This window comes from Haematobia irritans, chromosome 3 (assembly GCF_050003625.1).
Source record: "Haematobia irritans isolate KBUSLIRL chromosome 3, ASM5000362v1, whole genome shotgun sequence".
NCBI classification, from domain to species: domain Eukaryota; kingdom Metazoa; phylum Arthropoda; class Insecta; order Diptera; family Muscidae; genus Haematobia; species Haematobia irritans.
Genome location: NC_134399.1, coordinates 92,082,015 through 92,101,094, shown reverse-complemented (window position 1 = coordinate 92,101,094; position 19,080 = coordinate 92,082,015). Strand labels below are relative to the sequence as shown.

At 35.9% G+C, this 19,080-nt stretch overlaps 1 protein-coding gene across 1 annotated transcript; it reads right to left on the bottom strand.

The window, feature by feature from the left end:
- Positions 1 to 819: 819 nt before the first annotated feature.
- Positions 820 to 6,033, bottom strand: LOC142231070 (uncharacterized). The gene has a single exon (XM_075301689.1). It carries the CDS (start codon positions 6,031 to 6,033, stop codon positions 820 to 822), a length of 5,214 nt encoding a protein of 1,737 aa, XP_075157804.1.
- Between the last annotated feature and the right edge of the window lie 13,047 nt (positions 6,034 to 19,080).

The following is a 19,080-nucleotide window of genomic DNA, read 5'->3' as shown; positions in this document are numbered from 1 at the left end:
CTATTACATGTTAACGACTGGTCTAAAAAAGGAAATTCATTATAATTTATGTTTATACAAGAAATTCAATGTTAATTCAAAGTTCAAATTCAATATTTCCAAAACTACGCTAAACATCCTCCCGGCCTTGGCCAAGGAGGCCAATTTAATCGTCTAGGGCCTCTTCCAACTGGCGGAGGGCTTCCATGGCTTTCTTCAAAATAACTCGACGCGGTGAAAGTCTTCTATCTCTATTAGTCGACTGGGTGTGGAGTCTGCTAGATCTCTCTCGAATCTCATTCGCTTTATCCCGTATACGTTGGCGATCGATTGCTTGTTGTAATTGGTGTTCTTCTGCACGACGACTGGTAAGAAGGTGGCGGACATCAGAGGGAACACGACCACGTTTGATTTCGTCGTATGTCACTCGTACAAGGGGGGCGATATGTAGGAGGGTATGATGCTCCTCTCCACAATGATGGCAGGCGCTCTCAGAGATGCACTCGTACGTTTTGTGTGACCTAGCTAGACAATTAAAACAATAACCTAGCCTCCTAGCTTCGGTGCGACGACGACCCACGTCCATGTTTAAAAATTTCTTACAAAAGCGTAAGGAGTGAGTGCCTTCACAGACGAGACACTGACGAATGTTGCTTGGAGCCCTGTGGAGATAAATTGAAACATTTTAAATATTCGTACAATTTATATTACGGGAAAAAATCTATCGGCATATAGATACAATGCTGCTGAGAGAGAAATTTATTTTGACAAGTGAAGAAAGGGCGGAAGTAGAGCAAAGAGAGCACCAACGGAGAGAAAGAAAACGAACGGTTGAGATAATCATTTTGAGATAGGGGTTTTTTTAGGGTTTGTTTGAGATTCGTATGGGAGAGGACATAACTTGGTGATATCTCGAGTGATAAGACCATTGCTTGTGCGAATGTCAACAATACGGACAAGACCATCGCGTCCTGGATGCACCGCTTTAATACGACCAAGCTTCCACTCGCAGGGTTGTAATTGGTCATCTTTAATAACGACGAGTTGGTTCATTTTGAGATTTTCATTGGGAGACTGCCATTTGTATCGCTGTTGTAACTCCTTTAAATATTCATCTTTCCAACGACGAGCAAATTCGTGCTGTTGTGACTTTAATTTATCCCAACGATCAACATATGACAGATTATCTGACACAGTTTCTGGAGCTGCAACTAAGGGAGCACCCCGAAGAAAGTGACCGGGTGTTAAGGCAAGAATTTCAAATGGATCGTCAGTCATGGGAGACAGTGGGCGAGAGTTGAGGACTGCTTCAATGCGTGCAAGTAAGGTTGTAAATTCTTCAAACGTATACTTATGGTTCTGAGAAACTTTACGAAAGTGGATTTTGAAGGATTTCACGCCGGCTTCCCATATTCCTCCCATATGAGGGGCATTTGGGGGTATAAAAGACCATTCAAACCCATGAATTTCATATTTTTCGGCAATATCACGAGATGTTGTATTCAGAAATTCTTTGAATTCGTGACGTAGTTTTCTTTCAGCGCCAACAAAGTTCGTTCCGTTATCAGACATAATTTTCGATGGAAGTCCTCTTCTTGCTGCAAATCGAGTGAAAGCTGCGAGGAAGGATTCGGAGGAGAGATTGGAACATAATTCCAAATGTATGGCTTTAGTACTAAAACATACAAAAACACATACATAACCTTTGTGATAAATGGCCTGTCTGAGATTAGACGTCTTTATCGAAAAGGGACCGGCAAAGTCTAAACCAGTTACAGAGAAAGGTGGTGAAAAGGAGCTTCGTTCTATGGGGAGCGCGCTCATTTGTTGAGATTGAAGTTTTTGTTTATAAATCGCACAAATTTTACAAGAACGTATACATTTTTTAATCGCTGACCTTAATCTGGAAATATAATATTCCTCTCGTACTGAGCGCATCAATAAATTTATTTCTGCATGCAATAGAGTTGTATGTAAATAAGAGATGAGCAATTTGCAATATTGGGATTTAACTGGGATGATTATGGGGTGACGTTCGCTAAATCTTAAATTTGAATTAGCGATTCGTCCATTTACACGTATAATACCGCTGGGGTCAATATATGGATTAATTGTGTAAAGTGAACTTTTACGATTGACTTGTTTCGACATGGTCATATTATCATATTCTTGGGAATAGTATTTTTTCTGTGTGACACGAATCAGTAAGTTTCTAGTCTCCTTAAATTCCTGATGAGTGATCGATAACGAGGTGGAGACTACTTGTCGTCGTGACGATTTGGAAAAACGAAGTACATAAGAAATAACTCGTAAAGCGCTAGCCCAGCATGAAAACCTGTCCAAAATATCTTCGTCGTTGCCACTCAAGTGAAAAGTTTCAATTTTTCGAATTTCTGGGGGATTCTCAATGGAGACAACAGATTTAGGCCAATTTTCGGGAGGCTCAATAAGCCACTCAGGACCGTGCCACCAAAGTGAGCTATTCATGAGTTCCATTGGAGAGCAACCACGCGATCCAAGATCTGCCGGGTTTTCGTTGGAACGGATATGACGCCACGAGCAGTTTCCTACATTTCGTATTATTTTAGCTATACGATTGGCTACAAAGGTTTTCCACGTATGTGGAGGCTTTCCTAACCAACCCAAAGCAATAGAGGAATCGCACCAAAGAAATAATTCAAAGTTATCAAGGGAAATGTCTTTGAGAACATGTTTAATCAGTTGAGAAAGGAGGACTGCACCACAAAGTTCCAAGCGAGGTAAGCTGAGTGGATCAATGGGTGCTACTTTGGTCTTAGACACCAAGAGATTACTCAGTACTGAGTCTCCTGTGTCCACTCGAATGTAAAGTACAGCGCAGTATGCCTTCTCAGAGGCGTCACAAAATCCGTGTAGTTGAGTTTTGTATTTGGGGGAGAAATGTACCCATCGAGGTATTTTTATTTGAGACGTATAATGAAGAGACTCTATGAATTGATTCCATCTTATAAGTGTATTCGGTTTCACATTTTCATCCCATCCTGTGCCTTCTACCCACAAATGTTGCAATAGAATTTTGGCTTGAATGACAATAGGAGAGATCCAACCAGCCGGGTCAAATAATTTGGACACTGCCGATAAAATCTGTCGTTTCGTTATCGATTGGGTGATCTTCGGGGGATCAATCTTATAAGAAAACCCATCTTCAAGTGCGTTCCATTGTACGCCTAAAGTCTTCATTCCACTTGTTTCATAGAATTTAAGAAATTTTGAATCTAAGACTTTATCTTCGGAGACAGAATTGAGAATTTCCGAATTATTCGAAGTAATTTTCTTGAGTTGAAAGCCAGCAGAGCTTAACATTTCAAGGAGTTGGGACAAGGAATCTATTGCAGATTCTGGATCATGAGCTCCAGAAAGTACATCATCTACATACATATCATTCTTAATTATCTTCGCAGCACGAGGATAAGAATCCTCTGAATCCCGAGCAAGTTGGATTAAAGTTCTTATAGCCAGATACGGAGCACAATTTACTCCAAAAGTCACTGTCCTTAGGGCATAATCTCTGATAGGACTTGTGGGTGAAGGACGGAAAAGTATTCGTTGGAAATGAGTGTCGTCCTCGTGGACTAATATTTGACGATACATCTTCTCGATGTCGCCGTTAAAGACATACTTGAATATTCGCCATCTGAGGATTAGAGTCATGAGGTCAGATTGAAGGGTAGGGCCTACATGGAGTATATCGTTAAGTGAGGTACCAGAGGTGGTACGTTTTGAGGCGTTAAAGACTACCCGAACTTTTGTACTGACACTTTGTGGTTTGAGTACAGTATGATGAGGCAAGTAAAATGATCCAAAAGAGCCATTAATAGAAGATTCTTTTGAAGTCGTGGGTCTCATTTGATCAAGATCCAAATATTCCTTCAGGACATTGTGATAGGTCTGACAAAGTTCGGGTTTGTTCTGAATGGATTGCTCCATTCGAGCATATTGAATAAAGGCCTGAGTTCGAGAATGGCCAAGAGGTGATCGGAATTGATAATCTTCCTTAAAGGGGAGACGGACAATGTATCGACCGTCTTGGTTTCGGACAGTAGTCTTAGTGTAAAGGGATTCACAGAATTCATCCGATGGAGATAGAGTCTTCTCTTCTGGAACTTCTTCTTGCTCCCAGAACAATCGCAACTGTTTACTAATAGGGTCTTCAGTAACATCTGTTACTTGGATTGAGAAAGAGGAAACGAATTGTGTATTGATTGGTCCGCTAATTACCCAACCAAATATAGTCGCTTGAGCTAAAAGTGAATCACAAATATTCTTTACTCCATGAAGGAGTATTTGAGGAAGGATATTGCTACCTAGGAGTAAATCCACGTGACCCGGGCGATGAAACTGTGGGTCTGCTAAATCTAATTCTTGCACATCAGAAACATTGATTTTCTCTTTGGGAACGAAGAAGTTAGGCAAAAGTCGAGTGATCTTGTGGACGACAATAGCTTGAGTGTCAATAGTAATATCGTGCGATTGTGAAAATAGTGAGAGGGTACATATATGATTGGAATTGGCAACAACTTGACCACCAACACCGCGAATCTCAAAATTCTTGCTCTCAGTAGGAAGAGAAAGTCTTTGTTGAAGACTTCGAGAAATGAAAGTTTTTTCTGATCCTTGATCGAGAAAGGCACGAGCCTTAAAAGTGTCTCCTCTACGCCTGATGGTAACAATAGCTGTGGGTAACAAAGTGTTTTCTCTAGAGGAAGAGCTATTAGGAGAGGAAAAGTGGGCAGAAGTCTGTAAAACAGTAGCACTATCGGGCGAGTCAAAATTTTGGAACGACGAGTGTTCATTTTGGTCAGTTGATGCTGTTGTGAAATTCGATGTCGACGATTGAGGATGAGACTCCGATCCGTTAGGATTGACTGAAGCTCTAACCTTAGGAAAGTGTAAAAGAGTATGATGGTTTCTTTTACATTCAAGGCACACGAATTTGCTTTTACAATCTTTTCGCACATGTCTATAAGAAAGACAATTGAGACATATATTGTTTTCATTTACAAATCGATTGCGAGATGGAGGGCTTAAATCTCTGAATTTAGTACAATCCTTTAGGGGGTGACTTAGGTCACAAAGTTTGCACTTGAGATGCGCAATGCCTTCAGTTTTGAAAGAGTTGACTTCGGCGGATCTTTTAGTGGGAGAAGATTTCGGACCGTGAATACTGTCAAGTCTTTCAACAATTTCGTATCGATTTGAGAGAAAACTATCCATTTGGGACCAAGTTGGGAGCTCCTTATGAGTATGGAGAGATTGCTCCCACAGAGACAAAGTTTCGTGAGGTAACTTACTCGAACACAAGTATACTAAAATTGGATCCCAATCTTTCGTGGAAATATTATGAGTCTTAAGGGCAGCTAAACAATCATTAATTGTTGTCTGAATCTTTTGTAACGCTTCACTGCTCTCTGAAGAAATAATCTTCAAATTTAAGAGAATTTTCAATTGATTATCAACAAGTATCCTTTTGTTCTCATATCTTGACCGTAATGCTTCCCAAGCCAACTCAAAGTTTTCTCCACATAATTGGTATTTTCTCACAATACCAGCAGCCTGACCCTTTACCTTGAGGCGAAGATGGTAAAGTTTCTGAACGGGAGTTAATTTGGGGTGATTGATATATACTGCGGTAAACATATCGCGAAATGAAGGCCACTCTTCATAACTGCCTTGGAAATTCTCAGTATCGCAAGGGGGAACTTTAATACAACTAAATGATGAGTCTGAATTATCGAGTGGTAATGAAGCCTGAGATGGGTTTGGAGGAGCTACAAAAGATTTTTGTGCGTCCATCATCTTTGCTTTGCATGTGTGAAAACGTAAAGTACAGCTTCTGTACTTTTCCTTGGCAGCGCTTATGAATTCATCAGTGAATTTCCCCTCCCTAGTGGTGAAAATTTTTTTATAGGACATTTGGACATTTGTCCATCTTTCATGTAAATCCTGAGATGCAACTGTTAAGGAGGAGTCAGTATGATCTGTCTCTGGTCTCTCCTCGAAGTCCGTACAAAACATGACTAGATCGTCAGAAAAGAAAATAAAATCTCCTTGCAAATTATCCATTATGGGCGGGTAGTTATATGTGAGCAATTCGAGAGGCAAATGGAAGTAAGTGAAAAAATTACAAGAATGAGCGTATCAAGAGAGTCCAAATTCAGCATGAAATGCTTCAAAAATTTTACGACAAAATGTGTGGGCTTAATTTTTATTCGGCGATAGAAAAAATTCTAGTGTGAAATATTAAATTCGTTTTAATTCTTCTTCAGATTTAAACGCATTAATGTGCGTATAATAACCGGCATAGAAATATCAGAATGCATCAAGGTTTCCGAGGATTGATTTCGTTGCAGACTACCGAAGTGAGACATTAACTTGAGCGGTCAACCCAAAATGGCAACTGGTACCAACCTTTGAATCTGAGTCAACCTTTGCAAGCCATTTGAAGCCATGACACAAGCAAGCAAGTTTGAGCGCTGACCCCAGGACTGATTTCAGGTTTTTATAGCGAGCAATGTTCAATTGAGTAGTCTTTAACTAGTCTTTCACCCAGCAAACACGAGAGAGCAGACTTGACTTTGATAGTTGTGGTTGTAATATCAGATAAATGCAAAGACGGAAGAGCAAATTTCAGTGATTCGTGAAAAAAAAACACATTGATTCTATTCGAGACACAAACGAATATATCCGTCGAATCAATTGAAACTTCTAATAATTTTATATGTTGAAAAATGTACTGTGAAAAACGCCTTAACAGCAAGTGTTGAAAAAAAAATGAAAACCATTGATAAAAGCGGATTTGATAATTCTGAATACTCCCGTAAAGTCACACGAAGTTATTTCGAAGTCGTGGTAATGGCTGCGTTGAAGTCTCATAATCAATTAAAACATAATTCAACATAAATTTTCTTCGTACCCAAGGCCTGTGATATCATAAGCCCATGACCTCGGTGTACGGTACAATCAGAAATCGTGAGAGATCACTTTCAATGTATCACAAATAAATTAAAGAGTATTAGCAATTTTTCCGTTTCGAACAACAGTTTTGTTTTTCAAATCCAATAAAGCTGATCAAAAATTATTCCAAGAGGGATTGGAATATGAGATCACTTTCAATATATCACAAATAAATTAAAGAGTATTAGCAATTTTTCCGTTTCGAACAACAGTTTTGTTTTTCAAATCCAATAAAGGTGATCAAAAATTATTCCAAGAGGGATAGGAATATGAGCAATTTCTCGACGGAGTCTGTACGACTCATAGTCTCTGGTAGCGAGACTCAAATATAAAAAACTTGTCCGTGTCTGTACGACGCTTGGTTTCTGGTAGCGAAACCCAAATCAATTCTCCAAGACTTTTCTATCGTGGTGAACGTTTTCGAATTACGACCGATTTAATTATAAAATGTAGCCTTTTAAATCTTCACTAAAACCATAACACATAATATCAAAAATATTTATATTTGTATTGTAGAGATTCAATTGGGAAAATTGTTTGTATGCAGTGACATACTATTTAAAAAAGTTATATTCGTATTATGAAGGTGAATGCAGAATATATATATAAAATTTAATGACTATAATACTTTATGTTGGATTTATTAGCGGCTGTGTAGGGATCAATTTAGTTAAAGCAGTAAATTGGAAAGAGGGATTCGTTTATAATTCGTAGAAAAAAAGAATTGTTTCAAAATTCGTTACTTATATGCTTTTAACTTTATGTTTGATTCACGTTTGTTTTCAAGTGTGTCTCCCTACAGCAGTCCTGGCGTTGGTGTTTTCGTTACCTAGTCGTATAGCAACTGTTTTGGCGTTTGTTGACGAATATTGCGATGTACAACATCTTTAGGCGTTTATAAATTATTATACGATGAGCCACACGAAGTAACGAAAACACTGAACTTTTACGTAAATAAAGTGGTTGTCGACTTACAGAAATCCACATGCAACTATACCACAAGTGATTTGAACGAGATGATGTTGTTGTGTTGTGTTGTGCCTGTGTTGAAGAGTTCGCCGTTGTTTTTGTTGGTGCAAAAAATGTTGAGAAATATTTTGGTTGACAGCTAACGCTGAGAATACGTTGCGAGGTGGTTGTGAGATCAACTAAGTGGTGTTGTTATCAGCTGTGTGTTGGTATGAATGCGTTGAGGCAGCGTTGAGTACTGAGGGTTGATTGAGTAGGTCGGTCGAGCTGGTCTGCAGTTTTGAAAAATTGTTACGTTGAAATATGTAGCCTGCTGCGATGTGGTGAATAACGCTATGATGACTTTAGAGACGAGGTATGAGCTCCGGTAGTTTCGGTATGTGAATTCAAGCGAAGATTAATTGTATTTCACAGCCGTTGCATAAGAAAACCAGTTTGACTTTGTCCCTAAAAATATGCCTGCTGTCGTATATATGGCCTTCCACCAAATAGCTTCTTCTAGTCAGCAAACCTGTAAATGTACATTTATTAGTTGCGCTTCTAACACGAACGGAGATTTCTAATGCAACAAACAGACGACATATAAAAATGGAAATACAAAAGAAATCACGCCTCTACTTTGGTTTTTTGGCAGAATGTTGCGTTGAACAATAGCGCCGTTTAATTGGTGGATTAAAGTTGGTCCTCTCCAGTACAGCTACTGAGATTGAAATGGTGAATTTTTGTGTTGCAAATAGAACATATGGCACTTCACTTTAGGTGATAGTGGTGGATTTTCATTGTTTTACCTCAATAATTCATAGGTTTAGTTGGTGTACGTAATTTTTGCAAGAATTTGTGATGACGTCACAGTGTTGATACGATTTGGTGGAGTTGTGTGTTTGTCTTCCAAATTTTTTCCTCCACTTGTATGATTCCAGCGGCGTGCGCAGGGGACTGTGTGTCTTCGCGAATCAGTGGCTTCTTGATTTTAAAACTTACTATTTCCAGGTTTGGGATGTATGGTGGTTATGTTGCTTTTACCATGAACCTTTGTTTCTTTTCCAACACGAGCGAACGGGGACACTATTACATATATATATGTAATTGGTTGATACCTGTATTAGATGCAAATCGTGCAAATAATGGTAAATGAACGGCCTCCTTTTACAGACTCCTAAAATGCAAACGAAGATTAACTATGAATAAAAAAATGTAGGTGGAAACCACAATTGTGAAGTAAAATAGATTGAGTATACCAAATAAACCCGTCAATAGAGTGTTGTTACAGGTTGTATGTCTTCCAAGCTACGTTGATTTGGCACTATGGAGCTGTCTATGGAAATGATGCAACATGTCGTAACCACGATGGGAGGCCCAGCTCAATTTGAGGTTATGGTGGCACTTACTGGGACGACCTGTATAACTTTCTGTGCCTGATACGATTTTCAGCTCAACAATAGCGAACTGCTGTAAATTTTTTCCTCACAGACTTTTGGATTTTATCTGGTGTTTTTAATACACCAAAGATGCATATTTCCTCTGCCGCCGAAAACCGGCATTCATGTACATATGTATATGTCTCTTCCTTAATTCGGGGGAAACCAGACCTTGTTGTAATTTTTATTTCTTCTGCCTTTTTATCAATATTTTTATTATTTCTGTTTTTTTTTTGTTTGTTTTAATATGTCGAAAACTACGAGCTTTTTGTAATTTTCGTTTTTCCTTCAGTCAATATGTTGTTGGGCACGCGTGCAAAAATTTTCTCTACAACAATTATTGTAATTCGCACAAAGCCGCTCGCAATTGCGCCGACGGTAGTTATCAACCATTCACAATAGAGTTGATTCACGATATGGACAGAATGTGATTAACCGGGTATTCGGGAATTTTTGTGACCAATAAAAATTAAGATTTTTACAAGTTTTCTTTTTTGTTTGTTTTAACAATGGACTGTATTACAATATTGGTTGAACAACTTAGGTTCGAAGGGCCATGAATAATATATTAAGGATTTTAAATTAAGAGCTAAAGCTCAAGATGAGAAATTGAGTGGAAAAATGGGGAACTAAGGTTCCTCGAGATTATGCATTGGACGATGGAACTTAGGCTCCTGGGCTAATGGGTCATTTAATTTATTACCTTCCCACGACGAATACTTACATGGGATATACTGGTTTTGTAAGAAGAGAGACAGAGACAAGAGATTTCGTTTTTGAGATGTGTTATTTTATTGATGATGTTATCCCGTCGATGGCTGGATGAAGAAAGAGGCGGAAACTTAGACTACATTTGACAGGTGAATTCAGAGTTTTTTTCAGAAAAGAAAGGAGAAAGCAGAGTTGCTACTTAAAATTATGACAGCTTAAAACTATAATCTATTACATGTTAACGACTGGTCTAAAAAAGGAAATTCATTATAATTTATGTTTATACAAGAAATTCAATGTTAATTCAAAGTTCAAATTCAATATTTCCAAAACTACGCTAAACACCCATATCTCCTTAAATATGGACTTTAATTCGTGACCACCCCCAAAAAATTGAAAAATCCACCCAAAACCTAAAAAAATTGAAATTTTTATATGAAAAACTTCTTTTGCCCATATCTCCTTAAATATGCGTCCTAGAGCGAAAAGGACTTTAATTCGTGACCACCCCCAAAAAATTGAAAAATCCACCCAAAACCTAAAAAAATTGAAATTTTTATATGAAAAACTTCTTTTGACCATATCTCCTTAAATATGCGTCCTAGAGCGAAAAGGACTTTAATTCGTGACCACCCCCAAAAAATTTAAAAATCCACCCAAAACCTAAAAAAAATTAAATTTTTATATGAAAAACTTCTTTTGCCCATATCTCCTTAAATATGCGTCCTAGAGCGAAAAGGACTTTAATTCGTGACCACCCCAAAAAATTGAAAAATCCACCCAAAACCTAAAAAAATTGACATTTTTGTATGAAAAACTTCTTTTGCCCATATCTCCTTAAATATGCGTCCTAGAGCGAAAAGGACTTTAATTCGTGACCACCCCCAAAAAATTGAAAAATCCACCCAAAACCTAAAAAAATTAAAATTTTTATATGAAAAACTTCTTTTGCCCATATCTCCTTAAATATGCGTCCTAGAGCGAAAAGGACTTTAATTCGTGACCACCCCCAAAAAATTGAAAAATCCACCCAAAACCTAAAAAAATTTAAATTTTTATATGAAAAACTTCTTTTGCCCATATCTCCTTAAATATGCGTCCTAGAGCGAAAAGGACTTTAATTCGTGACCACCCCCAAAAAATTGAAAAATCCACCCAAAAACTAAAAAAATTGACATTTTTATATGAAAAACTTCTTTTGCCCATATCTCCTTAAATATGCGTCCTAGAGCGAAAAGGACTTTAATTCGTGACCACCCCCAAAAAATTGAAAAATCCACCCAAAACCTAAAAAAATTGAAATTTTTATATGAAAAACATCTTTTGCCCATATCTCCTTAAATATGCGTCCTAGAGCGAAAAGGACTTTAATTCGTGACTACCCCCAAAAAATTGAAAAATCCACCCAAAACCTAAAAAAATTGACATTTTTCTATGAAAAACTTCTTTTGCCCATATCTCCTTAAATATGCGTCCTAGAGCGAAAAGAACTTTAATTCGTGACCACCCCAAAAAAATTGAAAAATCCACCCAAAACCTAAAAAAATTGAAATTTTTATATGAAAAACTTCTTTTGCCCATATCTCCTTAAATATGCGTCCTAGAGCGAAAAGGACTTTAATTCGTGACCACGCCCAAAAAATTTAAAAATCCACCCAAAACCTAAAAAAATTGACATTTTTATATGAAAAACTTCTTTTGCCCATATCTCCTTAAATATGCGTCCTAGAGCGAAAAGGACTTTAATTCGTGACCACCCCCAAAAAATTGAAAAATCCACCCAAAACCTAAAAAAATTGAAATTTTTATATGAAAAACTTCTTTTGCCCATATCTCCTTAAATATGCGTCCTAGAGCGAAAAGGACTTTAATTCGTGACCACCCCCAAAAAATTGAAAAATCCACCCAAAACCTAAAAAAATTGACATTTTTATATGAAAAACTTCTTTTGCCCATATCTCCTTAAATATGCGTCCTAGAGCGAAAAGGACTTTAATTCGTGACCACCCCCAAAAAATTGCAAAATCCACCCAAAACCTAAAAAAATTTAAATTTTTATATGAAAAACTTCTTTTGCCCATATCTCCTTAAATATGCGTCCTAGAGCGAAAAGGACTTTAATTCGTGACCACACCCAAAAAATTGAAAAATCCACCAAAAACCTAAAAAAATTTAAATTTTTATATGAAAAACTTCTTTTGCCCATATCTCCTTAAATATGCGTCCTAGAGCGAAAAGGACTTTAATTCGTGACCACCCCCAAAAAATTGAAAAATCCACCCAAAACCTACAAAAATTGAAATTTTTATATGAAAAACTTCTTTTGCCCATATCTCCTTAAATATGCGTCCTAGAGCGAAAAGGACTTTAATTCGTGACCACCCCCAAAAAATTGAAAAATCCACCCAAAACCTAAAAAAATTGAAATTTTTATATGAAAAGCTTCTTTTGCCCATATCTCCTTAAATATGCGTCCTAGAGCGAAAAGGACTTTAATTCGTGACCACCCCCAAAAAATTGAAAAATCCACCCAAAACCTAAAAAAATTTAAATTTTTATATGAAAAACTTCTTTTGCCCATATCTCCTTAAATATGCGTCCTAGAGCGAAAAGGACTTTAATTCGTGACCACCCCCAAAAAATTGAAAAATCCACCCAAAACCTAAAAAAATTGAAATTTTTATATGAAAAACTTCTTTTGCCCATATCTCCTTAAATATGCGTCCTAGAGCGAAAAGGACTTTAATTCGTGACCACCCCCAAAAAATTGAAAAATCCACCCAAAACCTAAAAAAATTGAAATTTTTATATGAAAAACTTCTTTTGACCATATCTCCTTAAATATGCGTCCTAGAGCGAAAAGGACTTTAATTCGTGACCACCCCCAAAAAATTTAAAAATCCACCCAAAACCTAAAAAAATTGACATTTTTATATGAAAAACTTCTTTTGCCCATATCTCCTTAAATATGCGTCCTAGAGCGAAAAGGACTTTAATTCGTGACCACCCCCAAAAAATTGAAAAATCCACCCAAAACCTAAAAAAATTGAAATTTTTATATGAAAAACTTCTTTTGCCCATATCTCCTTAAACATGCGTCCTAGAGCGAAAAGGACTTTAATTCGTGACTACCCCCAAAAAATTGAAAAATCCACCCAAAACCTAAAAAAATTGACATTTTTATATGAAAAACTTCTTTTGCCCATATCTCCTTAAATATGCGTCCTAGAGCGAAAAGAACTTTAATTCGTGACCACCCCCAAAAAATTGAAAAATCCACCCAAAACCTAAAAAAATTGAAATTTTTATATGAAAAACTTCTTTTGCCCATATCTCCTTAAATATGCGTCCTAGAGCGAAAAGGACTTTAATTCGTGACCACGCCCAAAAAATTGAAAAATCCACCCAAAACCTAAAAAAATTGACATTTTTATATGAAAAACTTCTTTTGCCCATATCTCCTTAAATATGCGTCCTAGAGCGAAAAGGACTTTAATTCGTGACCACCCCCAAAAAATTGAAAAATCCACCCAAAACCTAAAAAAATTTAAATTTTTATATGAAAAACTTCTTTTGCCCATATCTCCTTAAATATGCGTCCTAGAGCGAAAAGGACTTTAATTCGTGACCACCCCCAAAAAATTGAAAAATCCACCCAAAACCTAAAAAAATTGACATTTTTATATGAAAAACTTCTTTTGCCCATATCTCCTTAAATATGCGTCCTAGAGCGAAAAGGACTTTAATTCGTGACCACCCCCAAAAAATTGAAAAATCCACCCAAAACCTAAAAAAATTTAAATTTTTATATGAAAAACTTCTTTTGCCCATATCTCCTTAAATATGCGTCCTAGAGCGAAAAGGACTTTAATTCGTGACCACCCCCAAAAAATTGAAAAATCCACCCAAAACCTACAAAAATTGAAATGTTTATATGAAAAACTTCTTTTGCCCATATCTCCTTAAATATGCGTCCTAGAGCGAAAAGGACTTTAATTCGTGACCACCCCCAAAAAATTGAAAAATCCACCCAAAACCTACAAAAATTGAAATTTTTATATGAAAAACTTCTTTTGCCCATATCTCCTTAAATATGCGTCCTAGAGCGAAAAGGACTTTAATTCGTGACCACCCCCAAAAAATTGAAAAATCCACCCAAAACCTAAAAAAATTTAAATTTTTATATGAAAAACTTCTTTTGCCCATATCTCCTTAAATATGCGTCCTAGAGCGAAAAGGACTTTAATTCGTGACCACCCCCAAAAAATTGAAAAATCCACCCAAAACCTAAAAAAATTGAAATTTTTATATGAAAAACTTCTTTTGCCCATATCTCCTTAAATATGCGTCCTAGAGCGAAAATGACTTTAATTCGTGACCACCCCCAAAAAATTGAAAAATCCACCCAAAACCTACAAAAATTGAAATTTTTATATGAAAAACTTCTTTTGCCCATATCTCCTTAAATATGCGTCCTAGAGCGAAAAGGACTTTAATTCGTGACCACCCCCAAAAAATTGAAAAATCCACCCAAAACCTAAAAAAATTGACATTTTTATATGAAAAACTTCTTTTTCCATATCTCCTTAAATATGCGTCCTAGAGCGAAAAGGACTTTAATTCGTGACCACCCCCCAAAAAATTGAAAAATCCACCCAAAACCTAAAAAAATTGAAATTTTTATATGAAAAACTTCTTTTGCCCATATCTCCTTAAATATGCGTCCTAGAGCGAAAAGGACTTTAATTCGTGACCACCCCCAAAAAATTGAAAAATCCACCCAAAACCTAAAAAAATTGAAATTTTTATATGAAAAACTTCTTTTGCCCATATCTCCTTAAATATGCGTCCTAGAGCGAAAAGGACTTTAATTCGTGACCACCCCCAAAAAATTGAAAAATCCACCCAAAACCTAAAAAAATTGAAATTTTTATATGAAAAACTTCTTTTGCCCATATCTCCTTAAATATGCGTCCTAGAGCGAAAAGGACTTTAATTCGTGACCACCCCCAAAAAATTGAAAAATCCACCCAAAACCTAAAAAAAAATAAATTTTTATATGAAAAACTTCTTTTGCCCATATCTCCTTAAATATGCGTCCTAGAGCGAAAAGGACTTTAATTCGTGACCACCCCCAAAAAATTGAAAAATCCACCCAAAACCTAAAAAAATTGAAATTTTTATATGAAAAACTTCTTTTGCCCATATCTCCTTAAATATGCGTCCTAGAGCGAAAAGGACTTTAATTCGTGACCACCCCCAAAAAATTGAAAAATCCACCCAAAACCTAAAAAAAATGAAATTTTTATATGAAAAACTTCTTTTGCCCATATCTCCTTAAATATGCGTCCTAGAGCGAAAAGGACTTTAATTCGTGACCACCCCCAAAAAATTGAAAAATCCACCCAAAACCTAAAAAAATTGAAATTTTTATATGAAAAACTTCTTTTGCCCATATCTCCTTAAATATGCGTCCTAGAGCGAAAAGGACTTTAATTCGTGACCACCCCCAAAAAATTGAAAAATCCACCCAAAACCTAAAAAAAATGAAATTTTTATATGAAAAACTTCTTTTGCCCATATCTCCTTAAATATGCGTCCTAGAGCGAAAAGGACTTTAATTCGTGACCACCCCCAAAAAATTTAAAAATCCACCCAAAACCTAAAAAAATTGAAATTTTTATATGAAAAACTTCTTTTGCCCATATCTCCTTAAATATGCGTCCTAGAGCGAAAAGGACTTTAATTCGTGATCACCCCCAAAAAATTGAAAACTCCACCCAAAACCTAAAAAAATTGAAATTTTTATATGAAAAACTTCTTTTGCCCATATCTCCTTAAATATGCGTCCTAGAGCGAAAAGGACTTTAATTCGTGACCACCCCCAAAAAATTGAAAAATCCACCCAAAACCTAAAAAAATTTAAATTTTTATATGAAAAACTTCTTTTGCCCATATCTCCTTAAATATGCGTCCTAGAGCGAAAAGGACTTTAATTCGTGGCCACCCCCAAAAAATTTAAAAATCCACCCAAAACCTAAAACAATTGAAATTTTTATATGAAAAACTTCTTTTGCCCATATCTCCTTAAATATGCGTCCTAGAGCGAAAAGGACTTTAATTCGTGACCACCCCCAAAAAATTGAAAAATCCACCCAAAACCTAAAAAAATTGAAATTTTTATATGAAAAACTTCTTTTGCCCATATCTCCTTAAATATGCGTCCTAGAGCGAAAAGGACTTTAATTCGTGACCACCCCCAAAAAATTGAAAAATCCACCCAAAACCTAAAAAAATTGAAATTTTTATATGAAAAACTTCGTTTGCCCATATCTCCTTAAATATGCGTCCTAGAGCGAAAAGGACTTTAATTCGTGACCACCCCCAAAAAATTGAAAAATCCACCCAAAACCTAAAAAAATTGAAATTTTTATATGAAAAACTTCTTTTGCCCATATCTCCTTAAATATGCGTCCTAGAGCGAAAAGGACTTTAATTCGTGACCACCCCAAAAAAATTGAAAAATCCACCCAAAACCTAAAAAAATTGAAATTTTTATATGAAAAACTTCTTTTGCCCATATCTCCTTAAATATGCATCCTAGAGCGAAAAGGACTTTAATTCGTGACCACCCCCAAAAAATTGAAAAATCCACCCAAAACCTAAAAAAATTGAAATTTTTATATGAAAAACTTCTTTTGCCCATATCTCCTTAAATATGCGTTCTAGAGCGAAAAGGACTTTAATTCGTGACCACCCCCAAAAAATTGAAAAATCCAACCAAAACCTTAAAAAATTTGAAATTTTTATATGAAAAACTTCTTTTGCCCATATCTCCTTAAATATGCGTCCTAGAGCGAAAAGGACTTTAATTCGTGACCACCCCCAAAAAATTGAAAAATCCACCCAAAACCTAAAAAAATTTAAATTTTTATATAAAAAACTTCTTTTACCCATATTTCCTTAAATATGCGTCCTAGAGCGAAAAGGACTTTAATTCGTGACCACCCCCAAAAACTTGAAAAATCCACCCAAAACCTAAAAAAATTGAAATTTTTATATGAAAAACTTCTTTTGCCCATATCTCCTTAAATATGCGTCCTAGAGCGAAAAGGACTTTAATTCGTGACCACCCCCAGAAACTTGAAAAATCCACCCAAAACCTAAAAAAATTTAAATTTTTATATGAAAAACTTCTTTTGCCCATATCTCCTTAAATATGCGTCCTAGAGCGAAAAGGACTTTAATTCGTGACCACCCCCAAAAAATTGAAAAATCCACCCAAAACCTAAAAAAATTGAAATTTTTATATGAAAAACTTCTTTTGCCCATATCTCCTTAAATATGCGTCCTAGAGCGAAAAGGACTTTAATTCGTGACCACCCCCAAAAAATTGAAAAATCCACCCAAAACCTAAAAAAAATTTAAATTTTTATATGAAAAACTTCTTTTGCCCATATCTCCTTAAATATGCGTCCTAGAGCGAAAAGGACTTTAATTCGTGACCACCCCCAAAAAATTGAAAAATCCACCCAAAACCGAAAAAAATTTAAATTTTTATATGAAAAACTTCTTTTGCCCATATCTCCTTAAATATGCGTCCTAGAGCGAAAAGGACTTTAATTCGTGACCACCCCCAAAAAATTGAAAAATCCACCCAAAACCTAAAAAAAATTTAAATTTTTATATGAAAAACTTCTTTTGCCCATATCTCCTTAAATATGCGTCCTAGAGCGAAAAGGACTTTAATTCGTGACCACCCCCAAAAAATTGAAAAATCCACCCAAAACCTAAAAAAATTTAAATTTTTATATGAAAAACTTCTTTTGCCCATATCTCCTTAAATATGCGTCCTAGAGCGAAAAGGACTTTAATTCGTGACCACCCCCAAAAAATTGAAAAATCCACCCAAAACCGAAAAAAATTTAAATTTTTATATGAAAAACTTCTTTTGCCCATATCTCCTTAAATATGCGTCCTAGAGCGAAAAGGACTTTAATTCGTGACCACCCCCAAAAAATTGAAAAATCCACCCAAAACCTAAAAAAATTGAAATTTTTATATGAAAAACTTCTTTTGCCCATATCTCCTTAAATCTGCGTCCTAGAGCGAAAAGGACTTTAATTCGTGACCACCCCCAAAAAATTGAAAAATCCACCCAAAACCTAAAAAAATTGAAATTTTTATATGAAAAACTTCGTTTGCCCATATCTCCTTAAATATGCGTCCTAGAGCGAAAAGGACTTTAATTCGTGACCACCCCCAAAAAATTGAAAACTCCACCCAAAACCTACAAAAATTGAAATTTTTATATGAAAAACTTCTTTTGCCCATATCTCCTTAAATATGCGTCCTAGAGCGAAAAGGACTTTAATTCGTGACCACCCCCAAAAAATTGAAAAATCCACCCAAAACCTAAAAAAATTGAAATTTTTATATGAAAAACTTCTTTTGCCCATATCTCCTTAAATATGCGTCCTAGAGCAAAAAGGACTTTAATTCGTGACCACCCCCAAAAAATTGAAAAATCCACCCAAAACCTTAAAAAAATTGAAATTTTTATATGAAAAACTTCTTTTGCCCATATCTCCTTAAATATGCGTCGTAGCGCGAAAAGGACTTTAATTCGTGACCACCCCCAAAAAATTGAAAAATCCACCCAAAACCTAAAAAAATTGAAATTTTTATATGAAAAACTTCGTTTGCCCATATCTCCTTAAATATGCGTCCTAGAGCGAAAAGGACTTTAAATCGTGACCACCCCCAAAAAATTGAAAAATCCACCCAAAACCTAAAAAAATTGAAATTTTTATATGAAAAACTTCTTTTGCCCATATCTCCTTAAATATGCGTCCTAGAGCGAAAAGGACTTTAATTCGTGACCACCCCCCAAAAATATTAAAAATCCACCCAAAACCTAAAAAAATTGAAATTTTTATATGAAAAACTTCTTTTGCCCATATCTCCTTAAATATGCGTCCTAGAGCGAAAAGGACTTTAATTCGTGACC

Bases quoted from the DNA above. Each gene is read 5' to 3' on its own strand.
- LOC142231070 (XM_075301689.1), bottom strand. From the start codon at position 6,033: ATGTTTTGTACGGACTTCGAGGAGAGACCAGAGACAGATCATACTGAC.